General features: G+C 44.8%; 1 protein-coding gene and 1 pseudogene across 2 annotated transcripts in view; one reads left to right on the top strand and one right to left on the bottom strand.

Moving 5' to 3' along the window:
- Positions 1-17,379, bottom strand: part of PITPNA (phosphatidylinositol transfer protein alpha) — a 47,010-nt gene that overhangs the window by 22,005 nt on the left and 7,626 nt on the right. For both annotated transcript variants that reach the window (XM_006167543.1, XM_014583839.2), the window contains exons 3-6: positions 14,044-14,189; positions 9,091-9,182; positions 3,446-3,453; positions 923-997 (exon numbers count right to left, since the gene is read on the bottom strand). In XM_006167543.1, coding sequence (XP_006167605.1) covers positions 923-997; positions 3,446-3,453; positions 9,091-9,182; positions 14,044-14,189 — 321 coding nt within the window. The remainder of the gene's footprint in view (positions 1-922; positions 998-3,445; positions 3,454-9,090; positions 9,183-14,043; positions 14,190-17,379) is intronic.
- LOC102483242 (peptidyl-tRNA hydrolase 2, mitochondrial-like) lies at positions 1,206-2,429 on the top strand (annotated as a pseudogene).

Consider the following 17,379-nt stretch of genomic DNA (forward strand, 5'->3'; position numbering starts at 1 on the left):
TCGGCCCCTCCCCCCAGGGGGTGATTTCTCGCTCTCTGCCTTTCTGGGGAGGGCACGCGCCCTATAGCCAAAAAAAGAAAAACCTCTCAAAAAAAAAAAAGGCAGCAGTAATTCAGATATTTTAAAAATATAGTTTCTCGGGAGCAGTAGGTGATGGGATGGTTACATCACTGGACTCCTACATGGTTGACTGTGGTTCGAGTCCCAGACCCAGCAGTTTCAAACTCACGCCAGGTGTGTATGTACATGTACTCAGGATCCCAAGAGGAGAATGGAGGAGAAGGGATTGCAGCATGGCCATCCCCGAGGGGTGATTTCTCATTTTCTGTCTGTCTTCCTGTCTCTCCTCTGAGCGCACACACCTATAGCAAAAATATCATTCTCTTAAACAAAAACAGGGACCAGCAGTTGGTGTAATGGCTATGTCACTGGACCCCCATGTAGTCGACTGCGGTTTGAGTCCTGGACCCAGTGGCTTAAACTCACACCGGGCGCATGTGCATGCGTGCCCAAGATCCTGACAGAAGAATGGAGAAGGGATTGTGGCGTGGCCATCCCCCCTGGTGGGGAGGTGATTTCTCACTTTCTGTCTCTCTTTCTCTCTCTCAAGTGCATGCGCCCTATAGTAAAACCTCTCAAAAAAAAAAAAAAACATACATACCTTCATATGTGTATATATGTGTGTGTGTGTGTGTATACACAAGACATATATATATATATATATGAGATCATATTTTGCAAATCAGAGACAGCAAACCTATGCTGATAGGACAAGTCTAGGCAGAGACCAGTGCCTTCCTGGCCAAGCAAAATGGACCACAGAAAGGACCCCTCAGCACTGATAGAGAAGCTAAAGGGTAGAGCCCCAGCACCCTGCCCTGGAGCCCAGAAGTCCCTAGAGCTCTTGGGAAGTGCTACTTACATTCTCTTGGGTGCCAAGATCGGGTTTGTGCCAGGTTTCAATTTTAATCAGAAAGTCTTCTTTCATGTACTCGTTCTGGAAGAGGGGAAAAATACCTTATAATCACCAAAGTTGCAGCTGAAGAGTAACCATCTCCCACTAGCCCTGGGCCATGGGCAGTCCGAGACTCTGCCTTATAATAACAGCTACCTTGACTGGGAGCCTGTAACATGCTAGGGACGCGTGACCCCATTCAATCCCCACTGCTGCTTCTAAGGTCTGCAGAATTCCTCTCGTTTTACAGATGAGGAAAGTGAAGTTCAAAAAGATTAGGTGACCTGTCCAGGGTCAGAAAGATCATCACAGAGCTGGGCCTCAAAAACAGGTTTGTCTGACTTCAAAATCCACGATTCAACCACTGTACCTACTGCTTACACATAGGCTACTAAGGCTTATTAGTAATGTGGGAAGAGCCCAGCATGATTTCCTGACCAACCAAAATATCCACCGCGTCCCTTTCCCCCTAGTTAGCCTTCTGCTGAGGCCTGAAGTTCTCTTCTCAGCAATTCCACCCTTCGTGCCAATTATTGTCTCCCTCCCTTTATGCTTTTAAAAAATTATCAGTGGGAAAAAGAGAAGAACTGGAAGGGCCAGTGTGAGTAGGTGCTTTCCGAATCATCAATGATGTAATATTTGTCTCATCCGAGTGCCCTCAGCCTGGCTGCTGGGGTTGCTTGTGGCATGTGCCTGGGTTGGGGCCTTCGGGTATGCTTTGGGATGTTCCCCAAAAGCTCAGCAAGTGGCACAAATGCAGAGACCGGGACTGAAGCAAGCATCTTGGGGGAGAGTGGGGAATATAAAATGATTCTTGTTGTTGGAAATGACTTAAAAATGGGAAAAGGAAAAGTGGCTGCCCAGTGCTCCCATGCTGCTGTTTCTGCCTACAAGCAAATTCAAAGGAGAAATTCTGCAATGCTCAAAGAGTGGGAATACTGTGGCCAGCCCAAAGTGGTGGTCAAAGCTCCTGATGAAGAAACCTTGATTCAGTTACTGACCCATGCGAAAACGCTTGGACTCACTGTGAGCTTAATTCAAGATGCTGGATGTACTCAGATTGAACCAGGCTCTCGAACTGTCCTAGGAATTGGGCCAGGACCAGCGGATCTCATTGATAAAGTTACCGGTCATCTAAAACTTTACTAGGTGGGTTTTTGTATGATGTTGATCCCTCCATCACAACTGTTTGAAGCCTGTCAGTAACATTTGAAACAATTTCTTCCCCCAATTTAAATATTCTTGCCATAAAAATAAAATCTGGTCTAGCATGTTAAAAAAAAACAATTATCAGTGGAACTACACAAGGGAGGAATGTGTTAATTCATTAACTACTCAGCAAGAAGCAACTATAATAGTTTCTCTGAAACTCCCTAGATGAACCAGCAGAGACAAGACCCTTGGAGGAGCAGCTGAAGGGTGAAGAGGAGGCGCAATGACAGAGGGGGTGGGCGTGGAAGAGAAACCTTGCTCACCTCGCAGTTATGCTGACAGCCAGTGACCACTAGGGTCCTCAGATGCTTGAGAGGGAAGGGATGAGTCAGGTCAGCTGAACTGAGATCTCTGTACAACCCTGAGAAGGCCTGGCCTGGGCAGATGAGGGAGACCCAGGGCCAGGACACAGCAGATAAAGTCACAGGCCTATCCGGCTTAAAGTGGCAGACCACCATGCCAATCAACAAGTACTTATTTTTTTTTCTTTTTAATTAAGAAAGACATCTAAAAATAATTATTTATTTAACTTTATTTATTCATTCATTTATTTTTAATTTGACCAGAAAGAGAGGGAGAGAGAGAGAAAGTAGGAAAGCAAGCCACCAGGTCCGGAACTCTAACCATGGTCTGCCACATGGGAGTGTCCAGCACCTTAACCACCACACCACCTGCTGGTCCCCAATTTTAAAAAATTTACTATAGGGGGCAGCAGGTGGTATGGTGGTTAAAGGCACTGGACTCCCACATGGCCAACCATGGTTCAAATCCAAGACCCAGTGGCTTGCTTTCTCACTTTCCCACTCTCTCTCATCAAATTGGAAATAATAATAACAAAGTTAAAATAAAAATAATTCTTTAAAAATAAAAAAGTAGGTTTATAAAGAAAAATTTACTATAGGGCGTGGACACTCATTGGAGAGAGAGAGAAGAGAAAGTGAGAAAGCACACCTACACAGGGATGGCCACATTGCAATACCTTCTTCTCCAGTCTTCTCTGGGGATTCTGGCTATGCATACACATGTACATGTATCTGGCATGTTTTCGAGGCCACTGGATCCTAGACTCGAACGGCAGTTGGCCACGTGAGATCCAGCTGCTTTAACTACCAAGCTTCTGGGTGGCCCAAGCAAGTACCTCTTTAGGACTGCGCCTCAACCACTCCAAACGTCTCCCAAGGGAAAGAAAAGGAGACAAGGACTTCCAGTGCGGTTCCACCTCGTTTCCCCTTTTCTTATCAATCATCTACAAGTCCAACCCCCTTGAAAATTACTTACTGTAATAACTGCTCCAAGGCAACAACATGGAAAAAAAAAAAAAAGAGAAAATGATTAATGAGAATGAACAAATATCTGCCCCTCACTCCCAGAGTCCTTCACTCCTTGTAGCTTATTCCAGTCACCTCCAAGCCCCAGTGAGTCAGGAGTACCTCAATGTGCAAACCCTCAGGTTTTACTCATACAAGTCCCAAAAGACCAAAGCTGGAATTGGATTAAAGCGAAGCCACTAAGTCCTGCTCCGGGTGGAGCAAGGCGAGGGCCTGGGTGGGAAGCAGAGGCACCATTACCATACCCAGAGCATCCCCTGGTGCCCCCGGCCCACCCCCAGAGCAGAGCAGGGTCCCTTAGGGTAGGCACTGTGTATCTGCCCTCTACACCCTTCCTCTCACTGTAACCGAACCTCTCATTCTACACTCCTGCTCACTGTAACGGGAGCCCTCGGAAAGCACGGTTCAATTATTTATCAGAGAAAATGACTGCAGCTCTCGTGTCACTGGGAACGGACTAGGTCTTCTCCTGCCCAGGGCCCGGTTCATGTGTTCCCCCTGAACTTAGGCGCTATCTCGGGTCCGGAGGGCTGCCACACTGCCATGTGTAGAAAGTGCACAAAGCTAACGAATTCCCTAACCTCCAAACCGACACTGAGGTTACGTCTGAGACCAAAACAAGGAAAAGCTGCATGTAAGGTACGTCATCTACTATGTAAGGAAACAACCCAAAAGACTGCCAGTAACTCCCCCCAGCCCAGTGAAAGATACTTAGAAGGTAGCGCCAGATTAAGAATACAGTAACTAAAAGGCCTAGACTGAAATAAATGCCCTATCATCAGCTAGAAGAAAAATTTTGCTTAAAAAAAAAGAACGATGAGTATGGGGTCTGAAGGTGGCATGGTGGTTAAGGGCACTAGACTCCCACATGGCCGACCATGATTTGAGTCCTGGACCTGGTGGCTTGTTTTCTCACTTCTCTCTTTCTCTGATGAGCACATGTGCTGAATAGCAAACTTTAAAAGTAAGTAAATGAATAATTAAAAAAAAAAAACCCTAATGCCAAGCTTTGATTGGCATTAGTTTGTTTATAAAATTATTAAAACAAGCCACCAGGTCCAGGACTCAAACTGCAGTTGGTAATGTGGGAGTCTAGCGCCATTACTACTATGCCACCTGCTGGTCCCAATATTTGGGGCTTTTATAACACTCTCTGTATAGGGAGTTGTGAGACCCTGAGAAACATATCCACTCAGTTCTAATAAATTGGGTTTCTGAACTCATGAAGGTGATGACCCTCCCTGGCTTTCACGCCCAAGTGGGTGACTAAACGAACTTCCCCCAAGCCTACTCTAGACCTCCCTGTCCCTCCAAACACCTCTGCATTCGCAGCATCACCTTTTCTTCAAATCGCAACCCTAGGTACATGGGTAATACCTCAGGAACCCTTCACAGTGGGAAAACAGGGCTTTCTGAGTAAGAATAGTACATTATTTTAAGAGCACAGCTTAACGACAATGTATCTGTCTAAGGGTTAAGGTTGGGGGAGAGGCAGAAGCAGAAACACTTCCTCCCCTCACTTTCTTTCACAGACCAACTCGCATCTTACCCCCCTTCACTTCCCAACCCATCAAAGGACAAGAGATAGGCAAATATAAAGTAAGAAAATATCTGATAAGGAGTAGGGCATTTCAAATTCATTTTCTTTTCTTTTCTTTTTTTTTTCTTTTGGAGAGGTTTTTTGCTATAGGGCACGTGCACTTGGCCAGAAAGACAGAGAGACAGAAAGCAAGAAATCACCCCTCAGGGGGATGGCCATGGCCATGCTGCAATCCCTTCTTCTCCATTCTCCTTTCTGGATCTTGGGCATGAACAAACACATGCCTGGTGTGAGTTTAAGCCACCAAGTCCAGGACTCAAACCGTGGTCAACGACATGGAAGTCCAGCGACACAGCCATTATACCAACTGCTGGTCCCTCAAATACACATGGCTGACCACGGTAAAAGTCCTGGAACTGGTGTCTTGCTTTCTTTTTTCTTTTTTTTTTTTTTAAAGAATTATTTCATTTAACTATCTATCTTTCTTTCATTCTTTTCCTTTCTTTCTTTCTTTTTAATTGGACCAGAGAGGGACAGAGAGAGCGAGAGAAAGTAAGAAAGCAAGTCGCCAGGTTTGAGACTAGAACAGTGGTTGGCCATGTGGGAGTCCAGCATCCGTAACCACCGCGTCACCTGCCAGATCCGCTTGCTTTCTCATCTCCCTTCCCCCCATGTGTGTCTCTCTCTGGTCAAATTAAAATAAATAAATGAATAACTAATAAAATAAAGAATTTTTTTTTTAAAGAGTAAGGTCAGAGCCTTCCAAAGGCATGAGGAATTTCCCTCCATGCTCCTTTATCTACTTCACCTCGTACTTTGCTCTACTTAGGCCATGCTACGATGTTTGAACTAATAATCTCTCTCCCATCTATCCCCAGAGGGTATTGGAAAGTAGCATTCTGTGCCTGTTTATATCTATTATTTCCAAAGAGCAAGTGTCTAACCAAACACATCTAAGATTTAATATATTCACTCTGTGTGAAAGGGGGTTCTGACTACGCGGTCAGCACCCTCTGAAGAAACCAACTCTCCCTCCCCCATTCCCTGCCTCTTCTTTATGGAGTATTTAGAAATTATATTTTTCTCATGGTTAAGGATTAGTATGTAAACAAACATTTGCTGAGTAGAAAAATGCCCGTGGTCAGCTGCAGCACACACTCCCCAGAATTACAGAGGACAGTGGCATCTCTCAGTTGGCACAAGCTGTGTACCCAGAGCCCTGCCCAAGGCAGGGAGATGTCCACACTGTCTGTTTGCCTCCGTTATGCCAAGTGGGCTAAGGCTCTTACAATGCATGCTCACTGCAACTCTTTAGACATCAAGAAAATTCACCTTCGGCCCTAGACCAGCCACACCCAGCCATACCGTACACGGTCTCATAAGAACATGGGTGCATATCTCGCTTCCAAGAATTGATCAGCTTTCGGCCGGATGATGCTTAGGGAGTGGTGATGTTTGCATTTTCAGTTACTGTAATAAAACTGCTAATTATTTCCCAGGTCCCACTAAGGACTACACATCTCCTGATATCAAGTCCCTGAACCTGTGTAGGGCCACTGTGGATTGGACAGAGCAATGACTCTGCATTCTGGACTTTAGTCCTTTCCAATGCTCACAGGATAAGGATCCCATGGATCACATCCTCATGTGATATAATCTAGGGAGTGCCTGGTCTCAACACTTAACGCAAGCGAAGCAGTACAGGTAAGCAGAGGCCGGCAGGAGGACCCCACAGCAGACGGTCTGTGCCAACAAATGGAGGTTGGCTGGAGGAAAGGTTACCCACCTCACAGACAAGTTCCAGGAACGTCTAAGAACCCTCCTAGGATATAAATCAGTATAACAGGCTCTCCAAGAAGTCTACTCCTGGATGCCTCTCAAAATCTAGGGATCTTGGAAAGCTAAGAGTCTAAACGACTCAAAAAGAATCCCAGAATGTCTAGACAGGAATAGAAAGTTCTCTGTGGAGATTCAAATTTTTCCCTTCCTTTCCAGAAACTCCCACCAGGAGACTGGCCAAGTTTAAGAAAATAATTCCACCCCCACTCTGAACCACAGAATATGCTGGTTTGGGATATGCCATGAATTCAGTTCTTAAGCAGTGACACCACCCCACCCCCACTAAAGAATCTGCCAGGCACACTCCATGTGAATGTAATGTTATTTTAGGGACAGTTCTTTCTAAATGCTTTCTAAAGTCAAAAATCTTGGGCTTAAAAAAAAAAAAAAAAAATCTTGGACTTATTTCAACTTTTCCCCAGCAACACTGGTGTTTCCTTTGCTACCTTCTCTTGGTGTAGGCCTGGCCCTTCCCTAAGGCAGACTTCCACTTCACAAGTCCTTTCTTATGACTCTCAAGTCAAACACAAATATAACATGTTGAAACTGGAAATCTCAGTATTCGACAATAAGAGAGCGGTTTTTAAAAAAATCAGTATGACAGAATACTATGCAGTCATAACAAAATTTTATAAAACAGTAGACTGCCTGGTGACAGAGAAAATGTTCTCTAAATGTTTTCCAGAAAAAAAATAAAAGTAATCTAAAAGTTAGTAATAGGACCGACGTGTGGCCTCTGATGGTTAAGGGAGCCAGATCCCACATGGCCAGTGGCTTGCGTCCTAGCTCGAGAAACACGTGACACATATGTGCGCGTGCCCCAGAACCCCAACAGGATGCAGTAATGAAGAAGTGGAGATGACGTGTGATCATTCCCCACTGGGAGCGGGTCCTTTCTCCCCCTCTCTGGAAAGCACAGAACTTTTCGGCAAAATTAGATAATATTAGTAAAAAAAAATTACTAATAATATGAACTAAAATTTGTTCAGAATATCTACCTGGAGATTTTATGTGTATGCGTATGTGTACCTATATCAATCTACCTCTGTTTATATATATATAAACTATATAAAATATTTTTGTACCAAAATAAACTTGTACTTCAAATGCATTCCCATAAACTTGTTCTAATATACACTCAATGTGTGTGAGTGAGAGATAGGGGAAGAAGGGATGGGGAGAGTGAGAGAGAGAAGGAGCAACGACCCCCAGTAAGGCCTGATTAAGCCACAGTCCTCTTTTCTCTGAGTCTGGGCATGTACACATACCCAACATGTTTTCCAAGCCACCAGAGCCAGGACAAGAATCCTGGTTGGCCATGTGGGATGCAGCTTCCTCTGTGCAGCACTTCACTAGTATGCTAAGGGGCCAACTCCCATGAACTTTTTAAAGTCCCCTTAAATATACAGTTATTTAAAAAAGGACTAAAAAAATATATACTAAAATGTTAATAGTGACTACTGGGGCCAGAGGTGGCATGATGGTTAAGGGCACTGGACTCCCATGTGGCCCACTGCGGTTTGAGTCCCAGACCTGGTAACTTGCTATCTCACTTTCCTTCTCTCTCTCTCTCTCGCTCTCGCTCTCGCTCTCTCTCTCAGCCCCTCTCTGGTCAAATTAAAATACATAAAATTAATAAAGTCAAATAAAATAATTATTTTTAAAAATAGTGACTATTGGGGCTGGCAAGTGGCATGGTGGTTAAAGGCGCTGGACTCCCACATGGCCGACCACGGTTCAAGTCCCAGACCTGGTGGCTTGCTTTTTTACTTCCTCTCTCTCTCTCTCTGTCTTTCTCTGATCAAACTGGAAAATAATAATGATAATAAATAAAAATAAAGTAATTATTTTTTAAAAAAGTGACTATCTAGGGATCAAAGAATTATGGGTACATATTTTCTTCTTTTTTAATATATTTTTCAAATCTTCGTAATCAGTAAAAACCATCAAATTTCTCACATCATCACTAACTCAGAGGGGTGGGTTCTGTGCTATCTCAGGCTGGAACATTTTGGTTCCCACTCAGCTGACCTCCAAATTGTGCTGGAAGACAATGACATTCACAACAGCATGAAGGGAGCCCCCAAACTCATCTTCTTCACTGGCTTAATCTGGAAAAGGAAGCTGTGATACAAAGCCCTGAGTCACCCTCACCCCTGGGCCAACTTGACCACACTTTTGTCCAAACTCCAGCTTCTAGCCAAGTCCATACTCACTGGTTCTGCAGTAAGGATAGGCATTCCATGCTTTCTCATGTATGTTCAGGGCTCCCTCTGGGGCCAGCATTCGAACAAACGTGGGTACTTTGCTATAGTGAAAAAAAGGGATATGAAGAAGAATGGACAAAACAGTAAGGCAAGCTTTTTTTTCTTTCTTCTTAAAAAGAAAATAATTTAATTTATTATTATTATTGTTATTATTCAATTTGACCAGAAAGAGAGAGAGAGAGGGTAAGAAAGCAATCTACCAGGTCCAGGACTCAAACTGTGGTCACACACATGGGAATCCAGTGCCTTAACCACCACGCCACCTGCCAGCCCCAACAAGGCAAGCTTTTATATCACATTCTCCCATTCTCTCCATTATATCACATTTTCCCATTCACAGCTCCAGCTTCTTCAGGGGGTAGTTATCAAGCAAATTTCTGTGAGATAGTAGGTTACTCTTGCACATTAGAAGCCATGTGTCAGAGCCTGACACCCAGCTCAGCTGGCTACTACCCATGACTGGCCCTATCAGTCACCAGGCACAGCTGAGGTATATGAGACCCTGGGCTACCTGCGGTGGCTTATCTGCCATCACCTTATCATTACACATTTTCCCAGAGCTCACCAGGCCCAGGGAATGACACTGCACAGAGCAAGGATCAGATAAAACGGCGATATCTCCAAGTATATGCCCATCAGTCTAGGTTTATTGGCCACAGGAGTTGGCTGGGTAACTTGGAATATGGGATCCAGGATGATCTGATCCTCTTTCATCTCAGAGCCATCTGTCTCCCAGGACAAAATATTTTCTTCTACTCAATTCTTATCTCAGGTTACAGAACAACATGTACAGTAGGTGCCCAATTTTGTTTTTTTAAAAGGGTGCATAAATTCCTCTTGCTTGCTTTTTAACTGAACCTAGACAGCCTGTAGCAAGTTCTAACCACCTCATCAGCTTCTAGTCCCTCAGGGTGATGGAAAAAGTTTAACCCTAGAGGAGAACCAATTCAGACCACTCAGAGCAGCCTTCCGAGATTCATTCACTCAGTCACACTATCGATGTGCCAGGCCTAGGGATCCACATAAAACCAAAAGGACCTGGCTCTGCTCTCGAGGAGTCCAGTGTAGCAGGGAGTATAACCAAGCAGGCAAACAATGACACTGCATGTACCTGCCACCGTGGGGTGAGCCCAGGGCTCAGGCAAGCAGAGCACTGTGAGAACGCTGATGGGGAGGTGCGGCATGCTGGGCCGACTCCTTGGGGAAAGGCAGGATGAAATGAACGCAGGGAGTAGAGAAAGAGTAGGACTAAGCTAGACCAAAGGACTGGAGTGGGGTAGGAAAGCTGGAAGAAAGAAAAAGAAGCTGCAGAGTAGAGTCATGCAAGGGTCCGAGGCAGGGAATACGAGAGAACAGGTCATCAAAGATCTCGTAAGTTATGTCAGAGAGTTTGGACTTCATCCTGAGGGCAAAGGGAAGCCATCTACAGCTTATAAGCTGGGGAGTGACAGATCTTCCAGAAAGAACACTTGAAGCTGTGCAGACTAGAAGACTGGAAGACCAGTTAGGAGCTGCTGTGCTGCTAATCCACGCAATGATGGAAAGGAAAGAAATGGACATGTTAGAGATGCTACGGAGATGAAGTCAACAGAAGTTGATTTGATATGAGGGATGAAGACAGTGGTGGGGAGCTCATTTTTCTGGACAACTAGGTGGCTGACAAAATGAGGCTTGTCTTCATGAGAAGAAGTTGTGGTAGCGGCAGTAACTGTTGGTTGTTATTTTAATTTTTGCAGTTGAGTATTTTGGCATTAGCAAAATACGGTAGTGGGCCAGCAGGTGGAATGGAGGTTAATGTACTGGATCCCGCAAAACCAACTGTGTGGTCTGCGCCTCAAACCTGGAGGCTTGAAAAATCATACCAGGCACATGTACATGCATGCCCAAAATCCCAAGAGGAGAGTGGAGAAGGACTGAGGTGTGGCCATTTCCCCTTGGGGGATTTCTCACTCTCCCTTTCTCTTTGACTCATCTCCCTCTGGTGAGTGCACACAATCAACAGGAAGGAAGGAAGGAAGGAAGGAAGGAAGGAAGGAAGGAGTGGTGGCAGTTCAGTTTATATTCTCTCTTACAAGGAAGAGGGTAAGACAGGTCCCATTCTCCACATATGTAGACCTCTTTGCCAGTTTGGTTGGACCAACTGACTCTTGAGAAATTAGTTGGCCTCTTCTACCTAAAACACCATCATCCCCATCTCTTTTCAAAGTTCTATTTAAAAAACACAATGAGACCAGCAGATGATGTAATGGTCGACCACAGTTTGAGTCCCAGACCCAGCGGCTTAAAACTCAAGTCAAGTGCATGTGTGTGCATGCCCAAGACCCTGAGAAGAATGGAGAACGGATTGCGGCATGGCCATCCGCCCCCCCCGGGGGGGGTGATTTCTTGCTTTCTGTCTCTCTCTCTCTGTCTCTCCAGTGAGTACATGCTCCCTATAACAAAAGCATCTCTCACAAGAAAAAATTCAAAAAGAAAAAAAAAAAACACAATACACTGTGCAGAACGTGTATCTTGAGCCTCATCTGAACTGACTGTTTATTCTTAAGTAGGGACTGATCAGCAGTCAACTCAGAATAAGAACAGAAGAGGAGTAAGAGGAAGCACAGAGGAAAAAGTGTACCGATAAAGAGATGGGATCATGGAGCAGATTGTCCTGGCTCCAGCCCTGCAGACTCCTGGACCTCTCTGGTTTAGCATCATTAGAGCGGCAAACTATGGTACATCAGATACTTTACCAAAGGAAAAGGAAATTGATTTTTTCTTTCTTTCTTTTTTTTTAAACTTTGCTAGAAGGCATATGTGTTCCCAGAAGAGAGAGGGGGGGGAAGGGACAAAGCACTATCCATGGAGCATGATTATACCATAATCCCTTCTCTTCCATTTCTCTGTCCTTTTGGGATTTTGGGCATGCATGCAACACACACCTGGCATTTATTTTCAAGTAGGTAGGTGTGGGACTTGAACCATGGGATCAGCCATATGGGACCCAGCTCTCTGAACCACTAGGCTATGGGTTGATCTGGAAATTGGTTTCAATTCAGTCTAGTGACTAGAAATTAAGATTCAGGTCTAAGTTGCACAGTTGTGTGAGTGTACATTTTTTAAAATTTTTATTTATTATAATTATTCTTCAATTTTGACCAGAGAGAGACAGAGAGACAAAGGGAGAATGAGAAAGCAAGCCTCCAAGTCCAGGACTCGAATTGCAGTTAGCCATTTGGGAATCCAGCACCTCAACCACCATGCCACTTGCTGGCCCCAAATGTACTTTAATGCTACTAAACACTTAAAAAGTTGTTAAAATGGTGAATTTTATGTTATATATATTTTATCAAAATTTAAGAAATAAAAAAGATTCAGGCTCAATTTTTGCAGCTCTGGATAGTTTGCGTGATGGTTAGAGTACTGGACTCCCACATGGCCAACTATGATTCGAGTCCCAGACCTGGCCGCTAGCTTTCTCACTTTCTCTCTTTCTCTGTCTCTCTGTGGTCAAAATAAAAATAAATAATCAAATTAAAATTAAATTAAAAATGCTAAAAACAAAAACAAAAACAAAACCAACCCTAGCTTGATTAGACTTCCATTCTAGCTGGTATATGTTTATTAATGTTTTTACTGCCTTTCAGGTCAGCTCACAGTTTACTAAAATTGTACTGTTTTGGTTAGGAATTCAACAAATCTATGTGGTTTGGTATAGATTTTTAGTACACAAATCAATCAGTTCCAGCTTCATTTAAAAATACGTATGCCTTTGATCCAAAGAGAGGTACCAAAATTTGTCTTGCAGTGGATTTCACAATATCAGAATTTAAAATACTACCTGACTCAGCAATTCCATTTTGAGGAATATTTACTAAAGCTCTACACACAGAGGTACATCAAAAGATGTACACAGGAGTTTTACTGGAAAATATTGACATTTGGAAATGACTATATATATATATATGCATCAAGAGAAGACTGGCTAACCAACTTACAACATCTCTGTACAACATAATACCATGAACATTATGTGTACTTATTTTTAAATAATTATTTAATTTAATTTATTTATTCATTCCTTTATTTTAATTTGACCAGAGAGAGAGAGAGAGAGGAGAAAGTGAGAAAGCAAGCCACCAGGTCCAGGACTCAAACCGTGGTTGACCATGTAGGAGTGTCCAGCACCTTAACCACCACGCCACCTGCTGGTCCCCCATTATGTGTACTTATAAGGATGAGGCAACATAGGCTGACTGAAAGGCAGCTGTAAGTAACAGAAAAGCAAAGAACGGTATGCATAGTAGGACCCCATGTACGTAAAAATACAATGAAGGCAATGAACACCCATTCACACATGGACACACACACACAACCCCCTCATATACGTGTGTATGTTTGTATGTATGTATGTGTGTGTGTATGTATATATATATATATTTTTTTTTTTGGAGAGGTTTTTTTGATATAGGGCGTGTGCGCTTGCCAGAAAGACACAGAGAGACAGAGAGAAAGAGAGAAATTACCCCCCAGGGAGGATGGCCACACTGCAATCCCTTCTCCTACATTCCCCCTCAGAATCTTGGGCATGCATGCACACCACCCGGCGTGAATTTAAGCCGCTAGGTCCGGGACTCGAACCGCGGTTGACTACATGGGAGTCCAGCGACATAGCCATTACACTAACTGCTGGTCCCATATACTTCTATGTTCAGAGACAATGGAAGAGCCAACCAGAAACTAAACTCTGGGGACTGGGAGGGGATAGTGCAAGTGTTAAACAAACAAAGAAGTGTCACCTACTCTGCTCTCACAGGTGAAGCAACTTGAGCAACACCCCCAAGGGTAGCACCCTCAGCAAACCACTATCACCACTTCCATCCCAGGCCAATGCCGGGCCCTGCTGCCACCATCACGTACCTCTGTAAATGGTAGATCTTGTGTGTGTATTGGCCTTTCTCACCATCCATCTCATAGGGTTCGTTCACCAGGACCTCCACGCCTTCACCACCACCTGTTTCATTTTTACTGGCCTCAGCCACAGAATACAGCTGCCCTACTTGATACTGAAGGAACAGAGAGACGAGCATTATTCTCAATTCAGAATATTCCCAACAGTTACACACACTGCAACTGCTAGTAACTGTCCTATTAGATCACCCTGGGTCCCCTCATTCAGTAGCCCATGCTGGAGTTCCACAAATGGCCTTTTGGAAATCCACCCCAAGTGACTGAGAATGCTGCTCCCGAGCCTCTCTCTTGACCTCATTTTTTAAAGAAATATTTATTTAAATATTTATTATTATTTCTCATTTGCCCAGAGATAGACGGAGAGATAGCAAACTGCCAGGTCTGGGACTCCAACCATGGTTGGCCATGTGGAGTCCAGAGTCCTAACCACCACACACCTGCCTCCATAGCCTCTCTTTAGCTATGTAATTCATTTATCCTTCCCATGTCCACATCAGCCATCAGGGTTTAAAGAGGCAGGTGAATATGCTTAACTTCATACCACCATCCAGAAAACAGATATATACAGCCCAACCAAGGTAGCTTTTGCCCTGGATTTGTTCCGGTATTATGACCCCCAGAACAGAATGTGAGTTGCTTGCTAGAAATCTCTTGATGCGGTTCATCTAAGCAGATATTAAGACATGAGTTTTTTGTAAAAGAAAGTTGCTCAGTGCAGCCTCTGCTGTAAAATCGGCTCATCTCTCAATACTTAATTTTCTTCAGTGGACTCCTCCTCACTCTGCAAGCAGCTCAGAGGAGAGTCTTTCAGGAACCAAACCTCCTGATGTGTTCCAGATTTGTGGTGGGCTGAAGCAAGGCTTGGCTTCCCCTACTACCCAATACTGATTCCTTCCTCACAGTCTGTGCAGGCTAGGTGCACCCTCTGTGTTGGCAGTTACTAGACGGCACAAGCCTGGTTTTCCTTTATTTGGGTCACATGCCATCCTATCAAGTCACCAGTCAAGATCACTGGCCTCCTCTGACCCCCTAAGACAGTTCGGTGTTAGGGCCAATGATAGAGGCAGTGCCCAGGGCTGGCCCTTCTGCTCCCTTCTCTCTAAAGGAAGCTGCTCGGTGGGGTTGGGGAGTTCAGGGAGTAAGGTGAAAAGAAAATGAACAACAACAGTTAATGCTGGAAGTGACAACTATACCAAAAGATGCATCTTCCCTATCGCTGCCAATGCCAACTACCCACAGCAGTTCAGGGAGTAGGAGAAAAAGAAAAGAAAGGTACTCCATTGTCAACATTTGAAGAAAGGAAGGAGGCAAAGGTTTCCTCACCCTCTGCACCCCCTACCCAAATTCCTGGAACTCCCAGGGATGAAAGACAAGGTTTGTTTTTGTTTTTGACATTAAAACAGAAAGGCTGGGACCAGCAGTTGGCGTAATGGCTGTGTGGCTGGACTCCCATGTAGTCCACCGCGGTTCAAGTCCTGGACCCAGTGGCTTAAACTCACGCCAGGCACATGTGTGTGCCTGCGTGTGTGCCCAAGATCCCGAGAGGAGAATACAGGAGAAGGGATTGCGGCGTGGCCACTCCCTCTGGGGGGTGATTTCTCGCTTTTTGTCTCTCTGTCTTTCTGGTGAGGGCCATGTGCCCTATAACAAAAAAGCTCTCCAAAAAAAACACAAAAACAAAAACAAAACAGAAAGGCTGCATTCCAGGCATCTGCCACTTAAACCACCACCTGCAGTAGCAAGCAGCAGAGGCAGCTTCCAGCACCACTGCTCCGCCAGCTTGGAAGCCTGACCCACCAAGCAACTTCCTGAGCACCGCAGGGAAAGTTCTGGACAGTCTGGAAAGTGAGGCAGCAGATGAGGATAATTCACTGCTTACCATGAAACTGAAAGAGCCCTAATTTCCAAAGCAAAAATCTACTTAAAAAAAAAAAAGCCAAGAAAGGGGTCATCAGGTAGCGTGGTGGTTAAGGGCACTGGATGCCTACATGGCCGACCGTGGTTTGAGTTCCGGATGAGGCAGTTTGCTTTCTCACTTTCCCTCTCTCTTACCCTGTCCCTCTCTGGTAAAATTTTAATTAATTAACTAATTAATTAATTAAAGCTAAATCAAATCATTCTTTTTTTTAAAAAAAAAAAAAAAAGGAAAGGCCCAGTCAAGTGATCAAGGCCCAGTTAATTCCATGAGAGGAACATTTGGGTAACAGCCAGTCATCTTGACCTTGCTAATCCTGAGCAATATCCGTGCTGCCTCAGTGCCTCCATAGAACCCCAAGCTATCCCTGTGCTTTTCCAAGTCCACCTCCTAGCTGGGACACACGTGAAAACCCCTACCAAAGTGGGTCAGGGTTTGGCTGAGCCAGGGGCTCCGAAGAAGGAGCAGCAACTGTTGGGAGAAGAGACAGAAGTGCGCCAACTGCTGACTCAGCAATCTTACAGGGCAGGCTGGGGAGAGGGCCTAGTTGCAGGCCAGTGGGGCTGCGTGGAGAAGCAGCCCCCAGGCAGGGACTAATCGCCATCATTTGCTTTCTCTTCAGCTGCAGGAATCAGAGGGCAGCTCTAAGAGGATCAGTCTGTTGGCTGGCATCTTCCCCCTTTAATCTCTTTTGATATGCTGATCCTTTAATCCCAATGAGACAAGTGAAGGCAGTTTTGTTAATCCAGGGTGGTAAATAAGACTGGCCTGCAAAGGCTCAAGCGAGGGACACTTTTCATGTCCAAGAGTCCCCTCTGGCATGGTTGCTCTGCACCCTGGGAAAACAGACAGAATCAGGTGGGGTGAAGGTGAGATCAGATAAAGATCCTAAAAAGATCAGGATTCCAGCCTCCTCTGGCCTACAACAACGCACCCTGCCCTTGAGGTTTGTTCTCTGGTCCCTCAGAGCTAAGACATGCAAGTAAAGAAAACAGATTCTACTACCTTGGCAATCTGTAAGAGCCCAGGAAGAGGCAGTGGGTGGGCCTGAAATACTGATAAAACACACTGTGGACAGCTGTTGGTCCCACCCGCATGGCCCTGTCAGGTTGGGTACCACAGGGTAATGGTACCATGAATCTGTGGAAAACAAGAAGGTCCTGCCCCCAATAGAGTAGACCAACCTGAACCAGGACCAGTGGTGGACACACCCATGTCGGACAGCCAGGCTTTCTTGTTCTGCTACAGAATGCCTAGAAACCGCGTGCAGTGTCGGGCCAAAGGCTCTGGGCCAGCCAGAAGCAAATTCTGCCTCAAAATATTGATTCAGACCATCAGGATGATTATAAAGATATGACCTTCTCTTTCCC

Source organism: Tupaia chinensis, unplaced genomic scaffold (assembly GCF_000334495.1).
Source record: "Tupaia chinensis unplaced genomic scaffold, TupChi_1.0 Scaffold144899_1, whole genome shotgun sequence".
In the NCBI taxonomy this organism is placed as follows: Eukaryota; Metazoa; Chordata; class Mammalia; order Scandentia; family Tupaiidae; genus Tupaia; species Tupaia belangeri.